The 23,994-nt window shown below is 36.3% G+C and overlaps 6 protein-coding genes across 15 annotated transcripts in view; 3 read left to right on the top strand and 3 right to left on the bottom strand.

Annotated features, from left to right (window-relative positions):
- LOC124175110 (papilin) overlaps positions 1–679 on the bottom strand; it is a 71,326-nt gene extending 70,647 nt beyond the window's left edge. For all 6 annotated transcript variants that reach the window (XM_046555013.1, XM_046555019.1, XM_046555017.1 and 3 more), the window contains exon 1: positions 470–679. In XM_046555013.1, coding sequence (XP_046410969.1) covers positions 470–489 — 20 coding nt within the window. In that variant the 5' untranslated portion in view covers positions 490–679. The remainder of the gene's footprint in view (positions 1–469) is intronic.
- Positions 680–3,031: 2,352 nt separating this feature from the next.
- Positions 3,032–5,678, top strand: LOC124175645 (radial spoke head protein 6 homolog A). The gene is made up of 11 exons (XM_046556046.1): positions 3,032–3,150; positions 3,234–3,423; positions 3,518–3,720; positions 3,807–3,894; positions 4,005–4,244; positions 4,308–4,430; positions 4,506–4,659; positions 4,795–4,946; positions 5,005–5,228; positions 5,317–5,507; positions 5,611–5,678. Exons 1-11 carry the CDS (start codon positions 3,032–3,034, stop codon positions 5,676–5,678), a joined length of 1,752 nt encoding a protein of 583 aa, XP_046412002.1.
- Positions 5,679–6,271: 593 nt separating this feature from the next.
- On the top strand, positions 6,272–10,594 carry LOC124175233 (ragulator complex protein LAMTOR2). The gene is made up of 3 exons (XM_046555256.1): positions 6,272–6,460; positions 6,711–6,873; positions 7,205–10,594. Exons 1-3 carry the CDS (start codon positions 6,393–6,395, stop codon positions 7,352–7,354), a joined length of 381 nt encoding a protein of 126 aa, XP_046411212.1. The 5' UTR covers positions 6,272–6,392; the 3' UTR covers positions 7,355–10,594.
- Positions 9,852–14,754, bottom strand: LOC124175232 (BTB/POZ domain-containing protein KCTD5). Its single transcript, XM_046555254.1, has 4 exons — positions 14,528–14,754; positions 14,067–14,363; positions 13,583–13,711; positions 9,852–11,465 (listed from the first exon to the last, which is right to left on the bottom strand). The coding sequence occupies exons 1-4, from the start codon at positions 14,750–14,752 to the stop codon at positions 11,436–11,438; spliced, it is 681 nt and encodes a 226-aa protein (XP_046411210.1). The 5' UTR covers positions 14,753–14,754; the 3' UTR covers positions 9,852–11,435.
- Positions 14,755–14,992: 238 nt separating this feature from the next.
- On the top strand, positions 14,993–18,626 carry LOC124175045 (glucose-induced degradation protein 4 homolog). The gene is made up of 4 exons (XM_046554884.1): positions 14,993–15,226; positions 15,583–15,750; positions 16,592–16,824; positions 16,937–18,626. Exons 1-4 carry the CDS (start codon positions 15,080–15,082, stop codon positions 16,998–17,000), a joined length of 612 nt encoding a protein of 203 aa, XP_046410840.1. The 5' UTR covers positions 14,993–15,079; the 3' UTR covers positions 17,001–18,626.
- On the bottom strand, positions 18,363–23,994 carry LOC124175044 (ras-related protein Rab-40C). Of its 5 annotated transcripts, none has more exons than XR_006869078.1 (5): positions 23,566–23,994; positions 23,172–23,365; positions 22,529–22,751; positions 19,747–22,432; positions 18,363–19,656 (listed from the first exon to the last, which is right to left on the bottom strand). XR_006869078.1 is itself a non-coding variant. In XM_046554880.1 (4 exons), exons 1-4 carry the CDS (start codon positions 23,729–23,731, stop codon positions 22,125–22,127), a joined length of 891 nt encoding a protein of 296 aa, XP_046410836.1. In that variant the 5' UTR covers positions 23,732–23,994; the 3' UTR covers positions 18,363–22,124. The 5 variants fall into 5 exon arrangements, 3 of the variants coding, with proteins under 3 accessions (XP_046410836.1, XP_046410837.1, XP_046410838.1); XR_006869077.1 differs by having other exon boundaries at positions 18,363–20,084; positions 20,150–22,432; XM_046554880.1 differs by having other exon boundaries at positions 18,363–22,432.

The following is a 23,994-nucleotide window of genomic DNA, read 5'->3' as shown; positions in this document are numbered from 1 at the left end:
TACCGCGAAATTAATAAGACACGTAAGAGAAGCAGGTCTGGCGATCCTAGACGCCACTTTGAACCCGGTGATAAAACGACTTGGAAGTCGTAATGTGAGACAAAAAGCTTGTTTACGGTAAATAATAAAAATCGAGTACTGGTTTGTGCGCGTATTTACGTAACACGTCTCTCACCGCGGTTCGGGCGCACAGAAAACACAGGTTTAATATAGGAGAAATTAATCACTCTGTTGATTCGAGAAGCGTCGTCGCTGTCTTCGAATCTCCGTGGAATCGATTTTCACCGGTTCTATTATACGCACGAAATCGGTTGCGGATCGGAATCATGAATGAATCGACGATGAATTAATTAAAAATGAATCAAGCTATACACACAGACGCCGATCGGTAAGCGCGGGAAATTTGAACAACGTTAAAAGGGGTCTCTGTATTCCGGAGGTAGTTTGAAAGCGGTAAAAATCGACTCACCAATCGCGTCGGCGATCCATGGCGAAAGCCCCTGGACACCGGTTCCTCTGTCGTATCCTTCCGGTACCAGTTTCGATTGATTTTGAATGATCGTTTTAATTCAGTGCCGGTATCTGAAGAGAGTCTCCTGGAAGAATGAAGCGCGTGCCTCGTGGTGCGCACGGAACTCGAACAAACTCTGCAAGGCAAGAAACCACAGCGCGGTTGATGCCCGTGTGGCAACTCACGAGAAACTAAACTGAAGATGCAGAGCAGGGCCAGAGATGCAGAGAGAGAAGCGACCCCCGATGGAGATGGCGTCGGGGTGGGGAGTCGACGTTGTTGCTCATTCATAGCCAGGAACTTCCGACGCCCAGCCTGGAAAACCCGGCGAAGAAACAACGGCGAATTCCCTCTGGCTGTGGAAATCCGCGAAAATCGCTGAAAGGGGGGAGGAATACGCGCGAAAATCTTGCCATAATGTCTTTAGCAACAGGCGGCCGAATGCAAGCGTTCGGTTCTGCTACAGGTGCCTTGATGTAGGTTGAAGGAGAATGAATGATGAATTGTCGGGAAGGACGAGAGCAATCTTTTAAGAGTCCGCGGTTTCTTTACTCCGCGTTCAGACTTTTTCACACACCGGTATTCGCTACCTCCTTTTTATTCATGGTATACCGTTTAATTGATATAATTTGAATTACATGTATGTACGTGCAACGACAAGCACTCAATCCTTGCGGGACGATCTATCGCGAAGAAATTACGACAGGGGATTATAAAGCTTATCTTCGGGGGCGTTAATTTTGGTATTTATACAATGTGCATGTTTAAATCGAGATGAATTGAAGTGACATTCTTGCTCTCGCGTTAATTAATTTTATAATCGATCGAAGGTTTTCATCGATATTAAAACCCTATCTTGATCCGATATTGAATTAATCGAGTGAAATGTGTATAATAATCGAATAACTTTACGTCGATTTTTATAAAAAATAATCACATCCCGCGGTAAATACAAATCATAATTGATGGTGATCATTTCGAAGGTTGAAGTAAATTCTTGCAGATTAGTCTTTCATCATTGTCGCGATGTGTCCGTACGATTTTTAAAAATATATCTTTGGTACGTTTAAAATTCGTCACAATTTACTGGATTTTTCTCCCACGCTGAATGAACGAAAAGGAAGTCGACTATTCGCATCCCTTCCGCGCCACGTTATCGCTGATTGCAATACCGCGGTGATGAATAAAAAGTGAAACTCAACACAGAACGAAGCGACAAGAAGAATAAAAATGATAAAAAAAATAAAATAAATAAAAAAAAAAAAAAAAAAAAGAAACTAGTTCCGAACGATGAATCGATCGCAAAATGAGCAGGACTGAGGCGATAGATAGGGAAAAAAGAATTGTGTTAACACAGTGGGCGTCGGAGGAAACGGCAAATGGCCTCGAGGCAACGTTTGTATTTGGGCCATCCGATACCGATGTGCTTCAGGATGTGAGGAGATACGATAGGAAGCGACAAACGCGCGTGGCGTCTACTCATTCGATTTTATTATTCAATTCTATTTCGATTCATAAATACACGACATTCGCCCGGTTACTCATTCATGGTCGGTATTGCGCAAGAACATGAAATAACTATATAATATATACATACTGTATACGTATAATCGTGTAATCATTGGTATCCAGTACCAGAAAAATTCCGCTGCCTCAGTTCGCGAAATAAGATAATCGCTCATTTTCGAGGATCCAATTTTTGTGAATACAGTACGATAATGAAATCGTTGAGCAGGTATGACTCAAGTTTTTGCGAAACGTTTTTTTCGCCCAATTTTCGTTACTGAGATAGTCCGGTGAATAACCGTGGACTTTTTCACAATCACATGACATTTTCTTTCTTCTTGTTATTCATCTGGAAACGATAATTTAATGGATCGCAGGCTCGGCAGGAAACCGCTAGTGGGAGGTTCTCGTCATATTTATAATTTCATCTTCGTTATATTAGTTAGGGCGGAAGATAATTTTCCGCCGCAATAACTAATTAGGGGAAATGGCGTGGGCTGAATTTCGATTTTCGTACGGAGGACCTTGAACCTAATAACGAGTGTGACGAATACTAGATTAAAGTCCGCTACTGCACGTGCAACATAGTTCTTCTATCTAGTTCTAGAATAAACTGTATTTGCGTCTGTTGAAAAAAAAAAATTCATCGACCCAACAATAGAAAACTCGTTCAACTCAATCGATCATCAAAGTACGAAGTCGTTCCTGAATCATGAAGATTAACTCTTTAATCAGAATTGGAAAAAAATGGTGTCTAAATTTGTTGATTCTTCTTCTGTTCATCCTGCGCAGTTTTTACCACTTCAATTGTCATTTATGTATCCATTCTGTCACTTCTCAGTGGCTTCCGGTCGCTAACGAGCAGAGCATCGATCCCCTCGCAAAAATATTTGTCATTTAATTACACGAAGGTTATCCCATGTTAAATTATTGCAAATACGTCATATTTCCCACAATTTCTGCGCAATCAGGATCGCAATGGATGACTTGAAGAGCAGCTGAACACCTGAAAGCATGGCGTTTAATTACAACATCGAGGAAGTCCCGCCGGCCGATTTGCCCTGTGTGGAGCACGACATTAGACGAGCAAAAAAGTTCCTTCAAAAGCACAGCCCCGAGTCAGGAGACAGCCTGTGAGTTTTCACGTCCGCGTTTTCAATTTATAGTCATTATTTTCGCGAGCACATGTCGAGTGAAGCAATCCCTGATTTTACAGGTACGATCACCTCACCGACGTTCTCAATAAAATCCTAGCCGAGAGGCCCAAGAATGCCGTTGATATTTTTGAACAGTACAGTCGACAGCTCAAGGAGGAGCGATTCCGTAGCAGAAAGGACCATCTTCGCGACCTTTACGTCCCTCCGGCTCAATATGAGGACGCGAAAAAGCTGATCGAGTTGTTTCGGGCATGTTTCGTGATTTTTCGACAAAACGCCACTCTTTGGGAGGCAAACTTTGTCTCGATTTTCCACGATTTACATAAAAAAATTCTCTCCCCAGCAGCCGGTTCAGACATCGGAAAATGGCGAGGAAGATCCCGCAGGAGACGATGAAGAGGACGAAACAAAGCGGAGGAAGCCGAACATGCTGGACCTGCTTTATTACTTCGAACAGACCGGAGTAGGATTGCCACGAGCTGAAATGGTGATCTTAAACCTGTCGATCAGAAAGCTCATGGCGGACAACCCGATAGAAAATGTCCGGCAAGTTGCGGAGTGCGGATAAAATCATCGCTACTGTCTGATTTCAGCGAATAAAACTAACCTGTATTTTCACTTCCGATTTTCAGATTTTGGGGAAAGATACTCGGTAGACCGAAGAATTATTGGGTTGTGGAAGCGGACCTCCAGGAGGAGGAGATCAACCGTCGAATAGAGGTGAAAAACTCTCGCCGTTGTCGAGTTTTGCGTAAATATAAGCTAGGAATCAAAAGCCACTGGCTTAATTTGCTGATTAATAACCGTGTTTTTTTTTTTTTTTTTACCAGGCAACAGAAGCTGCGGAGCAAACGATGCGCGAAATCGAAGTATCCGAAACGGTGAATGAAAATCAAGACGACGCAGAAAAAGAAGCTGCGAATGCGGTCTTCGCCACGGAAGTGGAGTCGAATGATCCAGCCGTCGAAGAAAAGCACCTCGTTTTGAATTTCCCGCCGTTGCCTAAAGGCCACTGGAAACCACCACCGGAAATCCCTTCGGAAAGGATCGGCACTGGTGTCAATAAAAAGGTAATCCTTGACCGCGAGACGAGTCGATTATTTTTTATAATTCCGTTTTCTTCTCACGAATAGACGTACTTTGTATCAACGTCACCTGGACTCGATGACTGGGTTGAACTGCCTACCGTAACTGCTCAGCAAATAATCGCTGCGCGATTGATGGTTCGCTGTTTCACGGGAAATCTTGAAACACCGGTACTTGATCCTGCAGGATGATTTATTATTGCTTGTCAAGGCGCATTTGATGTTCGAATAATTCGATTGTAACAGATTTACACTTTTCCCGCGTTTCCGGGAACTGAGAAAAATTATTTACGAGCTCAAATCGCCCGCATCACCGCTGCTACTTCGATATCACCAATTGGTTGGTACAATTTTGGCGGTGATGAAGAGGAAGAAATCGGCGAAGAGGAAGAAGGACTGGGTAATTGGATGTCAGGATTTATGAACAGACTTACTGTTGAGAGACTCGTAGAATATTGCGTTCAGGATTTTACCATGAATTAAGTACAGGTCTTCTGTTAACGAACAGCAATAATCTCTTTCGTCTGATTTCCAGGCGGTAACATTTCGGAAAATCCTCACTACGATCCCCTGCCATTGAAGGACCTTATTGATCCTTCCATGTCGAACTGGTGTCACCACAGACAGCATATTCTGAAGCAGGGTCGAACCACGTGGTGGAACCCAAATGCTCCCGAAGAAGATGAGGTGAATTATGCCTAGGAAAAAATGCAGATCTATTTCATCTAACCTTGCGCTGCTGCAGGAAGAATTTGCGGAAGAAGAGGACAACGAGGACGATGAAGGGGCTCCCGAAGCACAGCAGAAGGAAGTTGGTCCTCCCCTTTTGACTCCTCTGTCGGAAGATGCATCCTTGGATGCTATTCCAGCCTGGACAGTAAGACAGTCTTCATTGGTCCAACCCGACTTCGCCGTCGCCATTGTTCGATCAAATCTCTGGCCGGGAGCTTTCGCTTTCGCAACTGGAAAGTGAGCGTTAAATCTGTGACAGCAATATTTATCGGTGTATTCGATCACCGAATGAATATAATTACCGGCAACTTGTATCATCCGATAGAAGATTTGCCAATTTGTACATTGGCTGGGGGCACAAGTTTACTGTGTACAATTACACGCCGCCGAGTATGCCGCTTGTCCAAGATCAGTACAAAATTGGACCGGAAGTGATGGAGGTTCAGGATCCAACTTTTGAAATGGAAGAAGAATGGCGTATTGCTCATTTACCAGCCCCGGAATTACCCCCCATGGGTAAATCGTGATCGTCTCGTTTTTAATATTTTTCCAAATCTTGTCAGCCTAAGTTATGCGAGTTTCACAAATTTTCTCTGTTTTTTCGTAATCTTTTTATCAGGAGAGGAAGAGGAGTTACTTGGGGAAGCGTCGCCCGACGAAGATGAGGAGGACGAAGATGAAGACTAGGAGAGGAATTAGTACAGGTGTAATGGAAACTCGAGTTTTCATCGAATACACCGTATTTTATATGCAGTACAAATATACACGGCTCTCAAAACAAGTAATACATATCTAAACGTCGAATTCTTCGTAATTTTGATTCCGTTAAATCCCTATCAAATTAAAGATGCACGATCGAGAATTCATGGATATGTTAGAAAAGTTCATTTACGAATTAAATTCGATGCAATACGTACGTACATTAACAGAGAAAACAAAAAAAATCACAGCGCGAAAAAATAATTTAAATTTGGTAACTCAATTCAACTCGTTCCGTCGGAATTTTTTTATCTATTTCTACAAATCGTATTGTGAGTGACTCTGAATTTTAAAAGTAATTCAATAAGTAGTCGTCACGTCAGACTGAATGTTTTATAATTGTAAGTGTCGTGTTGCTGTAATAATTACGGTGTGCGATCTTTTTTAAAAACGTTGATTTGTCGAACGTAAGATGTCTTTCAAACTTTTGCACACACCGATAATCGATTAGCTTTGATAATTCTATCGAAATTCGAGCTATCGAAATCTGAGCGCTGACACAAATTCGATAAGCTGTCAGAAAAAAGGACAAACGAAACGCTTCCACGCAACCAAGAGTCCGTTGACTCAGCCTGTGAACTGTCAAACGTGATATTTGTTGTGCAAATAATATCGAAAGAACGCCTTGAAAGGGTATAAACAATGTTAAAACCTAAAGCACTTACGCATGTTCTCAGTCAGGCGAATACAGGGGGCGTTGAAAACACACTGTGAGTATGAAAAAAACCGATAAACAGTAAAGTTAACCTATCAATTTCTAGATACGCATCAATCTTCGTCCAACAATAAATCTCACAGAGACTTACCCCCTACAAATAGACAGACTACGCCAATGGTCGTATGATTAGATGAGATTCACGTGGCAAATGTGCTTATTAGATGAAACTTTTAGCTTGTGCGAGCTTTCGATCGATAACTTGTTCGCTGTATTACATCTCCACTTTTGTTACGTAAATTTAGGCTACTTAGTAGGGACGGAGGGCTTCTTGCCTACAGCGGATATGGGGATAAAGATGCCAGAGTCACTGCTGCGATAACGAGCAACATTTGGTCAGCTTATGAAAAGAATGGTCGTAATGCCTTCAAGGAAGACGAACTACAATTTATCCTGATGGACTGCATGGTGATCATTTGATTAATCTTTCGCTACGTGTTCTTCCCTTTGTTTTCTTCAAATATTATTCCAGCCCAGACTAAGAATTTTGTTGTACCACAATGCTCTTTCTTTTCACATCAATGTGTCGAAACTTGTATTTCATAGATAATTGTACAGAAATACAGGTAAACTTGCTGACCTTATTCTTTCTAATTCTCTTTCTTCAGCTTTTTCAGTACATCGAATTGTTACTCAATTGGAACAAGTTGTTAAATGTATTCTTTACCAGCTGTTATTAATTTTGAATTTGTATTGTTTGTTGCATAGCAGTGTATTGAATAAAAGAATTATCTTTCAGGAGGGTAAGGTCGTTGTCACAGAAGTGGCAAATCTGCTGCTTTGTCTTTACGCCAAAGAAAATGTGGGATTCGGCCTTCTTCGAGAAAAGGCACAAGCTCTTGCTAAGTACCTGGATCAACCGTTGAAAACGATAGCCAGTATGCCATGATGAAGGGAAATTGAAGTAATCGAATAACAAGAGTATTCTTTCACTTTCATCCTGTTACTCTACTATTATTATTATTATTATTATTATTGATATTGTTATTACGATTTTTTCATCAGATTTCGTAATTTGTAATTCCGCCTGTACATACCAAACAATATATTATATTTATAAAAAAATCAATGACTTTCAAAGGTTTGCCAATACATCATCAGTTTACAATTTCTTAACTACTCAACCTCTGTTGTATAATTATTATTACTATTGTTTATCCATATCTGAATTTTAGCAAGTCTCAGTCAGTCATCTTATATCCATCTTTGGTACATCAAGTTTTCTTTTTAATATCAATATAAAACATCATTGCACAGGTCTAATGTGGTTGTAAGATAATTATATTTTATACTAATTATAAATGAGGGAACACATACGATTGTCAAATGAACCATTTGTTTATTACAAATTTTGTAAGTGATACGAATATTTATGCTTACATTTTGTTACACCACATATCCGTATGTATAGAATAGTACGATATCAATAATGCTCTGTGATTGCTATTCGTTATAACTTCATACCTTTGAAAAAAAAAAAAAAGAATATTGAATAAACACTGTCGAAACTTTGATCTGTGCGTGCATTTGTCTAAATATTTTTAGCACGTCAGAAAATTATATTTCTAGGGTACTATACATAATTTACGTTATACGAAATATTGTGCAAGTTTTTATTAATGCTAAATTTAATACAAAACAGAAAATGGATTTCATTGCGATGTACTCATTTACATGTAATTTAGTCGCAGACTAATTATCCTAATTCTTATCTCTAAACGACAATTTAATACACGTATAAAATTGATTTAGAAATTCGCCTATGAAAGTACAAATTTTTTTCACATGTCCAAATAGTCATACGTGTGTACTTATTAATATTTATCATGTATATATCGTATTTATCGATTTATCGATACCATCTTTGAAAAGTTATTCAAACGTGTTAATGAAAGACCGAATGATCCAAATTTCTGTTTTTTGCCTTACTATCTACAAGACGCTACATAAATTTTCTTAAGATCTTCATCTATGGAAGATAACCATACACATTCACAATTAATCTATTTGTATATCGTCGACTGATTACGAACATGAATATTGACTTGTCGTTATGAAGTTTTTTTCTCAATACACCACACTGTAACGAACATTCTCAAGAGTTAGTAATGTATAATCAAAGTTGTATGTTTGTTGAGAAGTGTAAGAAAATAAAGGACCGACGAAACAAATTTTTCAATGAGGAATTTTAACAGTAGACTGGTGAATCAAGATTGGAAAGTTACTTGGTGTATTAAATTTGCCAATAAATGATCAACTCAATACTTGAAATGATGTGTAAATAAACAAAGAAGGAAAGAAAATGAAACAAAACACCTATGATGGGGTTTATTATTAATTTATTAATCATAAATTTCCCACGTGGCTTATATAATAAACTCTACAGCCCTTGCAGATGTCACCCAAAATATTATACTAACGATTTTCAATTCTAGTTTATACAAATATCACAATATATCTAAATTTTTTCGTGTGTATAAAATCAACGCAACTCATTCAACGGTGGAATATGATTGAAAAATATATATCTAACAATATATTCATTTCACGAGATATAAACTAAAGAGTAAAATATTATGATTATAATAGTGCAAAGTTCTAAAACATGTGATAAAAACGTAACAACATACTCTCTCTTTGTCCCTACATATTCTTCTAATTATAATGTGTCGTGTTATTATTATTCATTTTTTTACCCCTTTAGTTACTTGTCGAACAATTTTTTACACTCGTTACATTGCTTTGTACAAATATATGAATAGTAATAATAATAGTAATAGTAAAGAATATAACTACAGATACCGGTCGATATAAAGTCGTTCCAAGCAACTATTGCTTACTTCTAAATCAATCAATCGCTGTTTGATTATTGAGATATGTTCAAATAAAGTGGTGTGAATTCAATGTAAAAAGTACAGGTCATAGCGACGGAAATATTAACGTTAAATCGTTGAATGTTATTTAATCGTTTTAACAATGAACGATAGACATGTCGCGGACGATTAATCCATATTTATGCAGATTTATTCTTCTATAAACATTATTGTTACTGTTATTTTTATATTCTTTTCTCATCCACAAAGATAATTGAGTACCAGATTCTGTACGTTATTGTACTTAATACTAAAAGTTACATATATTTACCACTTCAGTAAGAATTTTTCATCAAGTTGGTCGTAATAATTTATTCCAAATTTATTCTGCGTTAAAACTCATTGTATAAATGTAAAATATGTTTGTATAGCGGCAGTGCAGTGATGAATGATTCAGATTATCTAAGATGATAGATATAAATTAGCAAAAAATTAGAACAAACCTATAAGAGTAATTGAAAATGAAGGTGAAGAAAATAAAAACATGCTTTATACAATAAGAATTAATTGAGCTACTGGAAAATAGTCGTTTTATTATAGAAGTTTTTATGGAAATTGACATGAGACTCGATCGCCAGATGATAGTTATTATTAGCTGTGAATTTCAAAATAATATTTTCCTTATCTACAGATAAATTATTTACGAATAACAATACATGCTGTTTCTTACTGCTCATAATTTTGATTCCGAGTATTTTTCGTAGTAGATATTTAAAACTTGAAGTAGGTTTCATGAGAATCTTCATAAGGAGATTTTTTGTTTCAATGTCAAAATCAGAAAATATCCTTCCTGGTACATATAAATAATTAATGGATCTTTTTCACATCATTTCGCATGAACATACAAATAGTCATAGTTTATAATATGAACACGTGACTGCAGGTGTACCGAACAACTCGCTACTCCATTGCTCTTATAAAATTACCACGTAATATTAATTTATCGTTCCAGTACCGTTTGATGCATGTAATTCGTAGCTGCATGTACTGACTGTGAGAAACCGCAATGATGAACCATGGACAGTTCATCACAGAAATACACTTTATCAAATTCTGTATTCAGGGTAGTGTGTACTTAGAGAAATAAAATCAACAACGTTTATCGACTACATCTTATCCAACGGTAAACATAAAATTCGAACGTTTTAATACTAGACACTTTCAATGTCTGAAAGCTCATTTGTCTGTAAATGTTGTCTGAAAGTTAGTAGCAATGATTGAATCATAAACTGTTTCATTGTTGGAGGTGCAGGTGATTTCAAAATCAAAAAAATTATGTGCTGCTACACTGTCGTCGATTCGTCCTCCCTGGCACCTTCAACAGCAGGATAATGCTTCTTATCTTATTACCATAATGTCGTGAAAATTGTTAACGGCTTTGAGAGTGTACTCTCCTATTATTTATATTATTTTTTTTTTATTTTTCATTTATTCGTTTAGTTTATTTAATGTTTTTATAGTTAGTCCACTGTCAAGTGAACAGGTCATGAATATTTCGATTATAAATCTACTATACAGAACCATCTTGTTAACCGTCAGGCAACACATTCTATTTAATATAATAATAATATTTAAATAACAACAAATTTATAATATATACTTATCATACAAATCGTTGGAATACAACACGAGACAAATACCCTTGAAATCCAAAATTCACGAAAATGGGAAGAGCATGCGATCCATATTCGTGATGGAAATAACATCAAGTTGATGAGAATTTTTGTCAGTATGTTAAAAATATCTCCATTATGCGATACAACATGCAACAAAAATAGTTTACTTTTGGACTTAAAGAGTTTTCGGTGTATGCCTGCGATGTGTAGTACGTGAATTTATTTCTTCTTTAGCCTCTGCAACAAATAATGAAATCGTGATATTGTCACAAACTTTCATCACTCGTTACATGTTACCGATTACCAAACTATTTTCGTTAAGTTATGCTAACAACATAGTTGCAGAGGTGTGTACATAACTATATAAATTTTAATAATCGAGCTGCTAAGTTAAACAGAAAAAAAAAAAAAAAAAAAATTGAAAGAAAGAAAAACACAGTCTTCGTCTTCTTGCTGCAACGTTGGTCTAGCAGGACTAGATTTACATGCGTGAGCCCTTCTGCTGTAGGACCTAGAATAGAATCGAACAACTCCAACTTATTATTTTTAATTTTATTTTATTTCATGTGCTTTTAAAATAATTATTGGTGCTTTTGGATTCATTTTAAAATACATGATGGATAAAACCATTTTTCTTTATTATATTGTCATTCCTACTTATTTTTGATCAATTACCTTAATGTTACGTGGAATTCTAGATAATCTTTTCTATATCTACGCGATGGATATTGTATATAATTACATGTATTACCGATGTGATCATAAATATGATAAAGTAATATAATAACTGTTCTCAGTGAGAGAAAGCAGGAATACAACAACGCACTACTGGACAATCACATTAGAAATTACTGTAACCAAAGTTAATTTCTGTACCCATGTATCAACATGCCAGAGTAACCATGCAAGACGGGGTGATGATAGTAACCAAACCAATTGTACTGGGATGAAATAACTATTTATTTGACGAATAGCATGCAATACAATGGTAACGAGGAGCGAAAATTGAACAAAATAAAAGTAAATCACATATAAACACTCCAAAGAACAACATGCATGTATAGATCAGCCTTGTGATGAATATTCGATAATACATCGAATCTAAATTACTTAATTTGAGACTCGTTAAATTCACATTAAACAACATTAATTTCAGTCACAAGATATCTACTGCCTCGCTAGTATGCGCGTTCAAGAATTGCTTAAAAATGTATAACATCACCCTTCTCATATCTGGATTACCTTTTGATTTGAGATGCTGGAATTTGACAAATCAGAGCCAAGATTCCAAAATTCTTTTATTATAATTTTCCATTTTTTTCATTGATTGAAACTGGTGCGGAAACTCTATAATTTATATTAAACAATATAAAAACTAAGTTTTCTTGCCTTTAATATGACAAGGAAACGTGCCTAAAAACACATTACTAGAAAAAATTGATAAATACACGATTATAAGCGTGAAAATTATTAGGCAGAAATCGATGTTCTCAAATTTCCCAATTGATTTTTGTTCTATAAGGCGGAAAAAGTTGGTAAAAAAATTACTTATATGTATGTTCTACATATAACATGTTCAGAACCACCAGGTTTCAATGTTGAAACATTACAATATGATGTTTGTCGAGGCATTATTCTTCCAGGAAACATTGATAATTTCCTGACGATAAGATTAATCTTATAAGATTTATGAAGGCAAAACGAATGAATAACACCCCGATAAAATTGGATACAGTAACACCTGTCAACATTCGTAGTGGCTGCTCTAAGTAGTATATTATATAAAAAATATCATACAATATGTATACCAGTGGAAGTGCAGGGCTTTTATGAACATGAAACATTATAAAATCACTATTGTTAGTGTGAAAAAAAAAAAAATGAAAAAGGAATAAAGAAAGCGTTAAACTACGCGCATACAATTTCACTGTCATTATTATTAAGTTTTCAGAGAGTCTGGTTTCTGATGTTCTTGATTCACATCCACTAGTATACAAGGTCCGTATTAAAAACTTCATCTAGCTAAAGCAAATTGTTCGATTTGTTATTGAAAATCTTTGGACAATCTACATAATGGTAAATACAATAAAAAATGATTAATACAATACTTCTACAATGTGCTACTAGTAAAACAAATACTGGCATTTCTATAAAAACTAAATACCGAATCTTTCCTCACTTCTCTGCATATGCAATGAAACTTCATTATATTTAGTACAAAAACCATTCATAATAAAATTAAAATTAACGAATTTTAAAATGTAAGAGATACTTGTACAGCAAGTTTTCCAGTAATGAAATACACAGCCATACTTAGCTCTTACTAGAGAATGACATATTTCTATCGTATTCTGTTTTGTATTTTTATTTAATAAATTGGTCCACTAGATTAAAATACTGTACCAGCTCAGGAAGCTCTTTTGATTGTCCGTTAACAAAAACGGTATTCAAGAGAAAATTGTACAAAAATTACGGAATATAAAACCAGGCTTAATATCAATGCTGGTGATGGAGGTGTAAGGGTAGTGTGCAAGTACAAAAAAAACTGTAACACTTAGTCCCGAATCATGAATCGTGACTGCTCTGAGTGGGGTGGGAATGTAGGATGTTTGTATAAGGTGTCAATACCTTCACACGATCAGTCGCCTCTTGTTCCTTGCTGCTGATCTGACTAGCTCCGTACTCGCGACTAACGACGCACAGGAACTCCGCCTGATCCTCATTTCCATAATTATACTGGGATCCAATGTTGATGAGCTATAGAGAGACAAAAGATGAAAGTAGCAAATCATTGTATTTACTACATTGATTTGCGCTACGAATACATTGGGCGCACAATCTACTTAAGTACTTGGAAAAGTAAGTATATGACGAAATATCGATTTCAGAGTTATAACTGAAGTTCTCGGAGTTTAAGATATTTTCGTAATACGTAGAAAAAACCGTTTATCCTCTGGATTGAGCTAATAAATTCCAGTTGATTGAGGAAATATTCCTTCAATCAAATTTATCTTGGCTAAGTGCATTTTTAATCTACTAACTTTTCATCCAGACACTTTATCAGCGGAACCGCGCACCCAATTCCTCTTTAAGCCAAACGAGCAATTCATACCTGTTCAAATTTCCACCCATCCGACATTGTGGAAACCATCTGTGTCAGCTCATCCTCGTGACATTGCAATACCCTGTATACATACTTCTTAGAGTCGCGCATCGGCCGTGTATCCCTGAGAAGAATTCGTTCCTTGACCAATCTAATGAGCTCGGTAATGTTGTAGAATTCAGCCTCCTCTAGGACTCCTTCTTCAGCCAGGTCCTTGTTGATAACTAGCTTACCGTGACGCAGGTAATTCAGAACTGGACTAAAGTAAGTTGGATCTCGATCGATCAAATACGCTCCAGTTTCATCCTATTGATGTAATAAAAAAAAAAAAAAGAAGCAAATTAGAATTTTGAGGCCATATATACTCACGTGGTGGGAACTCGACGCTCGAGACGAGACGTGGAGTTTTATGCTGTCGTGTGTTAGCGCACGATTTTAAAAGTCCCGGTTCTTTTCGAGTGTAAACTAACCCTATCAGAGATGAGATCCGAGTCTTCCTGACACAGCCGATAGAGAAACGAGTTCGGATCTCTGGCCAACGTCGTTTTGGCAGTCAAGAAATACGTCCCACCGACATTCAATTTCACCCACTGATTGTTACACCGTTTCGGAAGGTTATTTTCCGTCACTCCGTCGTGGGAGTTTGTATCGCCAAACTCCGCCATCTTAGTTTTGACACAACATTCTCCTTCCATTTCCGATCACCGTTAACATGGATCCGGAAAACGTACGCACAACTGCTTTGAGCAATCGAAACACTACGCGATTATGGTCCGCAATAAAAAAATGCAAGCGTTGGAACCGCGGCTAATAGATCTCAGTTGGCATATTTGCATTCATATTTTTCGATCGTCTTTACACAACAGGTCGCGAGTCAGCTGCAAATTTGATCAGCGTTGTTCGGGGTCGAGACCTTATATAAATCCAACCATCTTTCGTGCGCTACCGGCAGTCATTGCGATGATCTTGTGACGAGGAGATGTTTGATGGTTGTTGGCTCGGTTTGAGCACTCAGGCTTAGAATGCCGGTGAAAGTAGACGTGGTGCCACCGCCGCCTGCTAACTCGAAGCAACCTGGAGTTACAAAGTCCCTCCTCTACAACGGCTCGAGATTTCAAGGCTCGCAAAAATCGAAAGGAAATAGTTACGACGTCGAGGTTATTTTGCAGGTTAGTTGTGCTACTCGTGTTGCGGATTAATTACGCCTCAACGTTGGGATTCTGCTGAACACCTCTCGGTGTCTAACTGGGTACCAATTCTCCAGATAACCGAGCCGCGCTGGGTTTTGACACTTTACTCAGGCCTGTTTGAACGCGGTGTCTAGTCTGCGGATTTTTATTTTAACGAACGTTAATGTCATTTCCAATCATCCACGCTGATCCGTGTTTATCACGTTTTCATTTATAGGTTAATCAGCTACAATATTGTACCAAATATAATGTTGGCTTTCAGCTGACGAATTTTAAGTTAATTACAGCACGCTTCGCCTCGTCTAGTAATCCTCTCGTCGTTGATCTCATTTCAGCATGTCGACGAAGAAAACAGCTACTTATGCGGGTACCTCAAAATCAAAGGGTTAACTGAAGAGTACCCTACATTGACAACGTTCTTCGACGGTGAAATCATATCTAAGAAGTATCCTTTTCTCACTCGAAAATGGGACGCCAATGAGGATGTTGACAAGAAACATTGGGTTTGTTCTGAACTTTTTGAATAAGTTTTGAATCCAAATTTCTCTTTGTATAATACTTTTCATAATTTACCTGACAGGGCAAAATCGTACTATCAAGAGTTCAAAAGTTATAGAAACAAGGCTTGTTATGAACTACATTGTCTATCTATTTTTCCCTCCCAAAGTTGTTGTCTTTGTCATGCAAGTGTTAGATAATCAAAGTTGTTTTCTCAGTAATTAGTATATCCGGTGACATAATATATCTGTGATAATCCCGCAATTTCATGAGACGAAATTAGTTTTGCTTATCTTTTGTAGTGATAAGTATGCATGTGTATTTCATTTACTCAATTCATATGTGAATTCTGTAACAGTTGAGGCAGATATACCATTGAAACTGGCTGAAAATACAATTGAACTTATCAGAAATAAGGCTCTGATATTTTGAAATAACTGTATTTTTTCTCTTTTATCTTTGTTGAACTGATTACCATATTGTTTTGAATATGAGTAAATGGTTTTGGTGTTAGATAAAACATGAAAAGACTTACACCCTTCATTCGTGTGAGATGCCCTCACATGTAGATTTATAAAATTTTTACCGAATAAAAGTCTGTGGAACACAACTCGACTTGTATTTATGAAAATATTGTTTGGAACTATTTGCACAAAAAGTTCTGCTTGAATATTATTTTCAAAAATGAATTTATACTCTATGAGTTTTTTGATTCGAAGACTCAGAATACCACTGTTTTACATATTTTTCTCATTCATTTCAACTCCATTTTTATACCCTTTAATGTATTCACCTACTGTCTATGTATATATGCAGTAGTGAAAATGGTGATTGCTATTATTACAGAGTAAATTCGAGTCTTTCTGTCAGTATGCCAAGACTTTCAACTCTGATACCTTTGACTATGAAGCTCTTAAAGGGACGGACTTTGTGTTTATGAGATGGAAGGAGCACTTTTTGGTACCTGATCACACGATCACAGACATTAATGGTGCTTCCTTTGCTGGATTTTATTACATCTGCTTCCAGAAGTCTGCGGCATCAATCGAGGGCTACTATTACCATCGCAGCTCTGAATGGTTTGTACATTAACTTGTTTGCACATGTTTTAGTCCGGTATATGATAACACATATGCTAAGAGACATAATCTATGATGTTGTTTAATGTCTATTGGTGTATTATTGTTGTAGGTTCCAGTCGTTGAATCTGCGACATGTTCCCGAACACAGTATACAAATTTATGAATTCAGGTGAAAGTAATGCCAGCTTCTCAGCCCCAGTTGCCCTTCTGAATCCCTTCCCTTATGGCATACCGATCTCATAATAATCCCAAATTCAGAAATTGACATATACCCCTTGTCTTGACAAATTTGTATATTAATTTTATAAACTCGAGGCTGAGAAAATTGGCAAATTGGGTTATCATTTTATTAGCAACGTATAAGTCTGTATTGATACCGATTAATAAAACAATGCGCTTCTTTTAAGTTTGTATGAATACAAACGGTAAGAGTCGAGCTGGTTGTTATTTATTATGGAACGGTAGAGGAACAGAGTGCCTCGACGAGTGATACGCTTGCTTATTAATGATTAATTATACAAGTATTCATTGTAAGGTGTTTTAAAATCGAAATAAATCAATTGATGGCTTTTATCAATTAAACGCATCTGAAAATTCTTTTTGTACTGTTACATATGTGCTTGCAGTCAATGTGTCAGGAGCATGCGTATTTTTTCTCTCAAAATACTAAATTAATATTGGAATTCGAAGGTTGTGTTTTTTCCTTTGTGAAGAGAAAAAAAAGAAGAGAAGAAAACTTATAGAGTTAGTGATTTTGTCACAAAATTGTTGTTATTATTTGTTTTGATACCATGCTTTATTCTACGTTTGTACATTTACAGTTTACATGTAAAACGGTTTATTATCTATCAAGAGTCAAGACTAAGGGCTAAGGGAAAAAATTTCAAGTTCAGTGTTATTTATATGCCGTGTTCAACTTCTACGCGATACAAATGATCCGTGGTTGCACTTTTTCTCGGTGTTTTTTTTTTTCAATTTAATTTTCGAAATTTTTGACTTATGAGCTAACGGAATTATGACGCGCTACAATACTGAACACTCCCACAATTTTCAACAAATTCATAACTTTATGGCTAGGTATGTATGTAAATTATAACAATTCGCAACTTAGTGCTATAAATATGACCTAATTTGTTTTACAAGTTTTATTTGTTTCACAATCCACTGTCATTATAATATTGAAAAAAATAATATTATAAATTTTATAGCAATTTATGGCATCTAAGCAAAAAACAAAAAATTCATGAAGTTCACTTCAATGTAAATTTATCTAGCTGCTTATAGATCTGATTAGACATGTAAAATTAATTTACAGAAATTAGGTAGGATAGACTACTTTAATGAAGTTCAAAAAAAAAAACTGTTTCAAATGCAAAATACAAATTTCTTTTGAATTTGAAATGATTTTGGGACACATGCAATGTTATGATTCCTATGTTTAATGAAAGCAATATTTACGTGCTGTAATACACGCAAAAAGTTTTACGAATATAACGACGGCTCAGTTTTACAAATAACGGTATATTTGTATTTTGCCTCTGTACTATTAGGTTTAAAGTTGAATGAATTGTGATACCAGAGGTCTTAGGTCTCTCTGTAACACATATTATTGCTAGTTGTTAATTGCATTATGTGATTATTATTCATGTCCCAGTTAAATGTATAAGCAGTTACCTAAATATTGGTGGTGCGTGTAAGGTGTAGTCAAAACTTTTCTATGATCTTATTGGTCAACTATAATATAATATGTAAACAAATTACTGTAAATGTCAGATCAATAAATGTTTTGGAATCGTAAACCCTTAACAACACTAAGTCAGTGCTAAAACAGTTTATTATAAAGTCAATGTATCAATACATTTTTTCCTTGCATCAGGGAAGAATAGTGCATATTGTGCAATTTTATAAGTATTTTCACTGAGAATTAACTTCAACCTTATCTACAAATTTGATACATTCACCTGGAATTTTTAAAGTTTGAGCATTACCAGATGTCACCAGGCTTGAAAGTTGGTGATATATTTGTGAGAATTAGCATAGCGTGTAGATGTGTATACATAATACTAACGTGCACAAATACAGGGTACCATAGCACAAGGGTAAACTGGTTTCAGAGACGTTTAAGCATTTAATATGACTTAGACATAGTTTGGGATGTATAGAATTTGAGAATCTTGCACGGTACTTTGAAAAAAAAAAGTGAAGAAGAAAAACTTCCGCAATAGACCCTTGTAATAAATATACAATTTGTTGTCTTGTGTTGAAGATTCGGGTTTATTATACCAAAGGAACATTTGTCAGAGCAATGTATCTATGGACATAAAAATATAAGGATAACAATCTAGGTGACAATATTTACCCAAAATATCTCACAGTACATTGAGGTAAAATGAGAATGACTGTATTTATTGCATTTCTACGCAATGACATTGCCATCTTATCAAATTACCTGCTAAATAAATGCGACAATAACAATGTTGCAGATTATAATTGATACATGTAATATATATATACATATACCTATATACCAACAAATTTACGAAAGGATCAAATCTGACAGGCTAAGTTTGGCAGTACACTTGAATTTACGTAATGGAGTACGTGTCTTACATCCTGACGTTTGTTACACCAGACTAATCACTTAAAACAAGTATTGACCGGTGAAGATTCTCTGATTGTTTTCTCGGTCACTTTTGTGCACTTTGTTCTGAGTACGCATTTTGTTGGTTTCAATCTCTTGTGCTTGATTCTGTTGCTACATCTAGTTCTCTTTTTATGCAGCTCTATATTCTTGTGGTTTTTTGTAGTCTTGCATGCTGTGGTACCCGGCTGTGTGTTATATGAATAGTTCAGTCTTTGATGACAACTAAAACTCAAGACCGATGAGAAATTTTACAAGTGAATTATGAATCAACTTACTATTCCACATTTTAAAATTCTAGAACAAATCTGGCATAACGAGAGTGAAGGATCAGATGTAGCGCAGACATTCCCATTCAGTGTAGCTTCGAAACCCAGAAACTTAGTATCGAACTCTATCTTGGTCTTGATTAAATCTGTAAACGACTCCTGAGCTTTGTTCAGAATGCTGCTGAGACTTCTTCTACCCCTCCGGACAACAGCAGGGTTTTCTTCTAAGACCGAGTAGTCCGAAGGTAAATTTTTCACCTCATTCTCCAAACTAGAGTCCGAACACTGATTTTGAGCGTTACAGGTTTGCTTAATGATTAGAGTTGGCTGTTCCCCGCGAACCAAAGCTGTAAAAATGTATAAAATGCCCATTAGCGAGCCATTTGGAAACTCTCGGTCCTTCTTCACTTACCTACAAAATTTTGTAAGTGATCAGTAAACGTGTTGTTATACTTCAGAACCCCTTGAAATGCATCGTCTAAAGTTTTATCAGTGAAATAAGTTCGTGCTAAGACTGACTGTTCCCAAGGCTTATTATCGCCTGGCTTTGTGTCTAATATCCTCCACTGTGCTTGAGATATTTTTGCTTGCCACTCTACAGCACAATCTTCTAATTTCTGGTTCGTCGAATTCACTAGCTCAATCACTTCTTTCAATTGCCGGTGTATCGGGCCGTGATCTCCTTCTTGGTTTACTATGCAAGGTCCATCACCTGCAACTCCCAGTTCTCTGGTAGACATTTTGAAAGTTTATATTTTCTCTAAAATCAACCCGCCTTTGAAGTGCGACATAAATTTTTTTTCCCGATTGTAAGACTGTTTCGCTATACTGTTACAGAAATAAGTTAAAATAGTTAAATACGAAATTCCTGAAATAATTAGACTCTGGCAAAACAAGACCCTCACGAAATTGCGATAAACGATTGTTTATACAGAAAGCAAATTTTTCATGAGCTCTAGACCAAAGCAATTTGCGACAAGGGAAAAATATAACAAATTTTTTTGTAGCTGAAAAGTTTTTTTTTCTTTTAATCGTTATAGATAATTATACAATATCGTTTTATAGCTAATATAATTTGTGGACAAAGAGCCGTATTGTTTGCTTTTGAGTGATAAATGATATTTTGTATGTGCTATTTGATTTTTCGGTTTTTTCTTCACTTTTCAATATACAAGCAATACGAGTTAACATGGTTTTTTCTTTCTTGTTGTACCGCTAATACTTTTTGTGAGTCAAATATGTAATGGGGTCTCGCCCCGTAATACATTTTCAAGACTAAAAACACACTGATGCAATCTAACATTATCAACGAATTTTTAACAGTGGGTGTCAAACGATGATTGACTTTGGTGAAATTTGTTGGAAACATATTCATTTACATGCATTAATACACAACTACAAATTCAGATAATTTGATTTAACGGTATCTAAGACGTATACATTAATTTGAACTTGACGTAAACGCTCGACGATGGAGGAAATAGTCGATTTGAATGATAAGATTAAGTAGGTGTGTCGTATTGAAAGGATGAAAAATGTAAAATGGATTCATGGTTATTATAGAGATGCATCAAACAAGTGTTTATAAGAAAAATACTGATACCAATATGTAGTTATTTTCAATTAAATCTCAGCAAGTATTGTTGCAAAATTGCAAGAAAATTTATATTACATTTCTTATTTCAAATGGACGTCCATTTTCGTGCCTATTGTCGACATCTAATACATTGGCAGCGTCAACTTAATAAAATTCGTACATAATTCGAATCATTCACATTTAGTTACACCATTATACTTAATATATTGCTTTGCTTATTCTATTGTATATGATTTTTGCTACAAAAAAATCTAATCGATACTATATTTTACACTGCAACGACAAAAAACACATACTTAAATACATTACCCAATCCATTCTTCGACTTCCATAACTTAAAAAAAAATTCGTTTCTTTTTTATTTTACAGCAGTGAGTGACACTCAATGGCAATAGCCAAATTCTGACTCTATTGAACTTTGAAAATATCTAGTGCAATTCAAAGCTTTCACTTTCAGTGACCAAGAACAATATATCGTAAGTACAAAATCCAAAATGAATATTAGATAATTGTCAATTGTTTTCTCATTTTTTCATCTCTTTTCTCTAGCTACTAACAATCCTGTGAACTTTTTTGGTACAAACTCTGTGCTATGTCTCTGGGGTTATTCCCCCCTCCCCGTTACACCACAGAACATAATATATAAAATAATATTAAATTTCGACGCATTAACGTATAAACAACGTATGGTACACTTCTTTCACACTCCTCCGATCATCACTACCTGCACAATTATGCTCATTACTTATATTATACAACGTGTCTACCCGAGACTATCTTAATTCTACCCTCAGGATATTTCACATGAGTTACGACCCACACAATTTGTGCGAGAATCAGCTATGCTGCCTGGTGAACTGCCTGGTGTTGAGAGTCCGTTGTGACTTGCTCCGACGAATCGTAACTTCCGGTGATGAGATCCAAGACTCTTGCTAGAACTCATCGACCGATTTCCATTGTAACGAAGTTGCGACGTTGTCGTCATTGCGTATGATTTTAAATGTGATTTTATTGAGGTAGGCAACGGCAGCTGGTCTATCCCGTAAACAGTCGTACGAGCTACTATGGCACGGCAAGCAAGTTCTTGGAGACTCAGAACTGAAATGGTTGACAAAATATTTTAAATTGTAGCAAACAATTATTCCAAATATATTGATCGGTGTTCTGATTTTATTCCAAGCAGGAGAAAGTTACCTTTGTTTGATCGCCACAGTCTTTCCATGCCATTCCTATGAAGAGCCATCCTAGAAAGCTCCGAGAAACTTTCACGAATGTTAAAGTCGCATAGGGGAGAAACCTCAAAGAATGCCATACGATTCTTTGCTGCGTAGGCTTCAGCCTCACGTTCTCCTATCTGCCTTCTGAAAGCAAGATGGAGACGGTTGCCAACCAAGACCTTCGGCACGCCTGGTGCATGCTATAATGAAAATTGTTATCTAGCAGGTAATAAGGTATCTAAGTAATTAAAATATCGCTAATATGTATTTCAAGATATGTTGTAGCCACTAATTAGATCAGGGATGTATAGGATGTGTAGGTTCTTATGCCAAAATCACGATATTCTTGCAAATTTTGTTTATGAACTCATTTTACCCATTACATGTTTTTATGTTATTGATTATATCGAGCTAATACCTACTGAATTTGATAAGAACAGAATTAGCCGCGACCAAGTTCAATTAAAAGAATAATATGCTTTTAGATATTTAATATAAGAAAATCTACTCAGTGGCATTTCTTGAATTACAATGTTATAATTGGTTCGACCTGCTGTTCACTAGACCGCACGCCAAATATATCGCCAAGGTTTCAGTATTATTGATAATTCTCTACTCACCTCTTCCACCTCTTTGAGCCATCGATCGATGCCATCAAATGACCATTTATTAGTGATATCGTAGACAAGGAGAATTCCTTGAGCCCCACGAGAGTACGATCTTATGATAGTGCAGAATCTACCTTGACCAGACGTATCCCACAGCTGAAGTTTGACTCGTTTACCATCGAGGAGTATCGTCGTAGTCTTATAGGCTAGAAATACGCCGATGATATAATTGGAACTCGTTGCGCAGCAGACACAAGTGACAGATGATTAAAGTATCGAGAAAAATGAAAACATTTCTTATTATGTGAAATGTGTACATGTGCATACGTGTATACGTATATTGTGTGTATATATATATATCGTATGTATGGATGTGTATATATATATATATATATACATGTCGTACATTGCTTACCGCTGCCACTGCAAAAAGGAGATTCAGCGGCACCGTCTTCGAGACCGCTGAGTATTTCCTGTTTTCCAACGTCACTGTCACCCACTAATAGAAACTTCAGAAGGTAATCGTATTGTTTTTCTTGACGAGGTTTCGTACTGGCTTCTCCCGCAGCCATAATATCCCCGATTCACAAATATTACGCATACTGCACACGACCCTTTAAGCGGTCGTCCCTGTATCTGTCTTTTAGTAGGTAAGCGAACGCGAGAGGCTTGTCGAATAACGATACAGATTTTCTGTAAGCCGATAGGAAAATTTTCGGCCCTTGGTTATTCCGCGCACATCTCCGTTCTATTATTTAGCCAAAATCACAACAAAACAACAGACAACACGGGCCCAAGTGTCGGGGCTTTAGCAGAAGCTGTTCACCATATGCCA

The sequence above is a fragment of the Neodiprion fabricii genome, chromosome 2 (assembly GCF_021155785.1).
Source record: "Neodiprion fabricii isolate iyNeoFabr1 chromosome 2, iyNeoFabr1.1, whole genome shotgun sequence".
Classification (NCBI taxonomy): Eukaryota; Metazoa; Arthropoda; class Insecta; order Hymenoptera; family Diprionidae; genus Neodiprion; species Neodiprion fabricii.
Note: the sequence above shows the minus strand (reverse complement) of the source record. Positions and strands in the feature narration are given on the sequence as shown.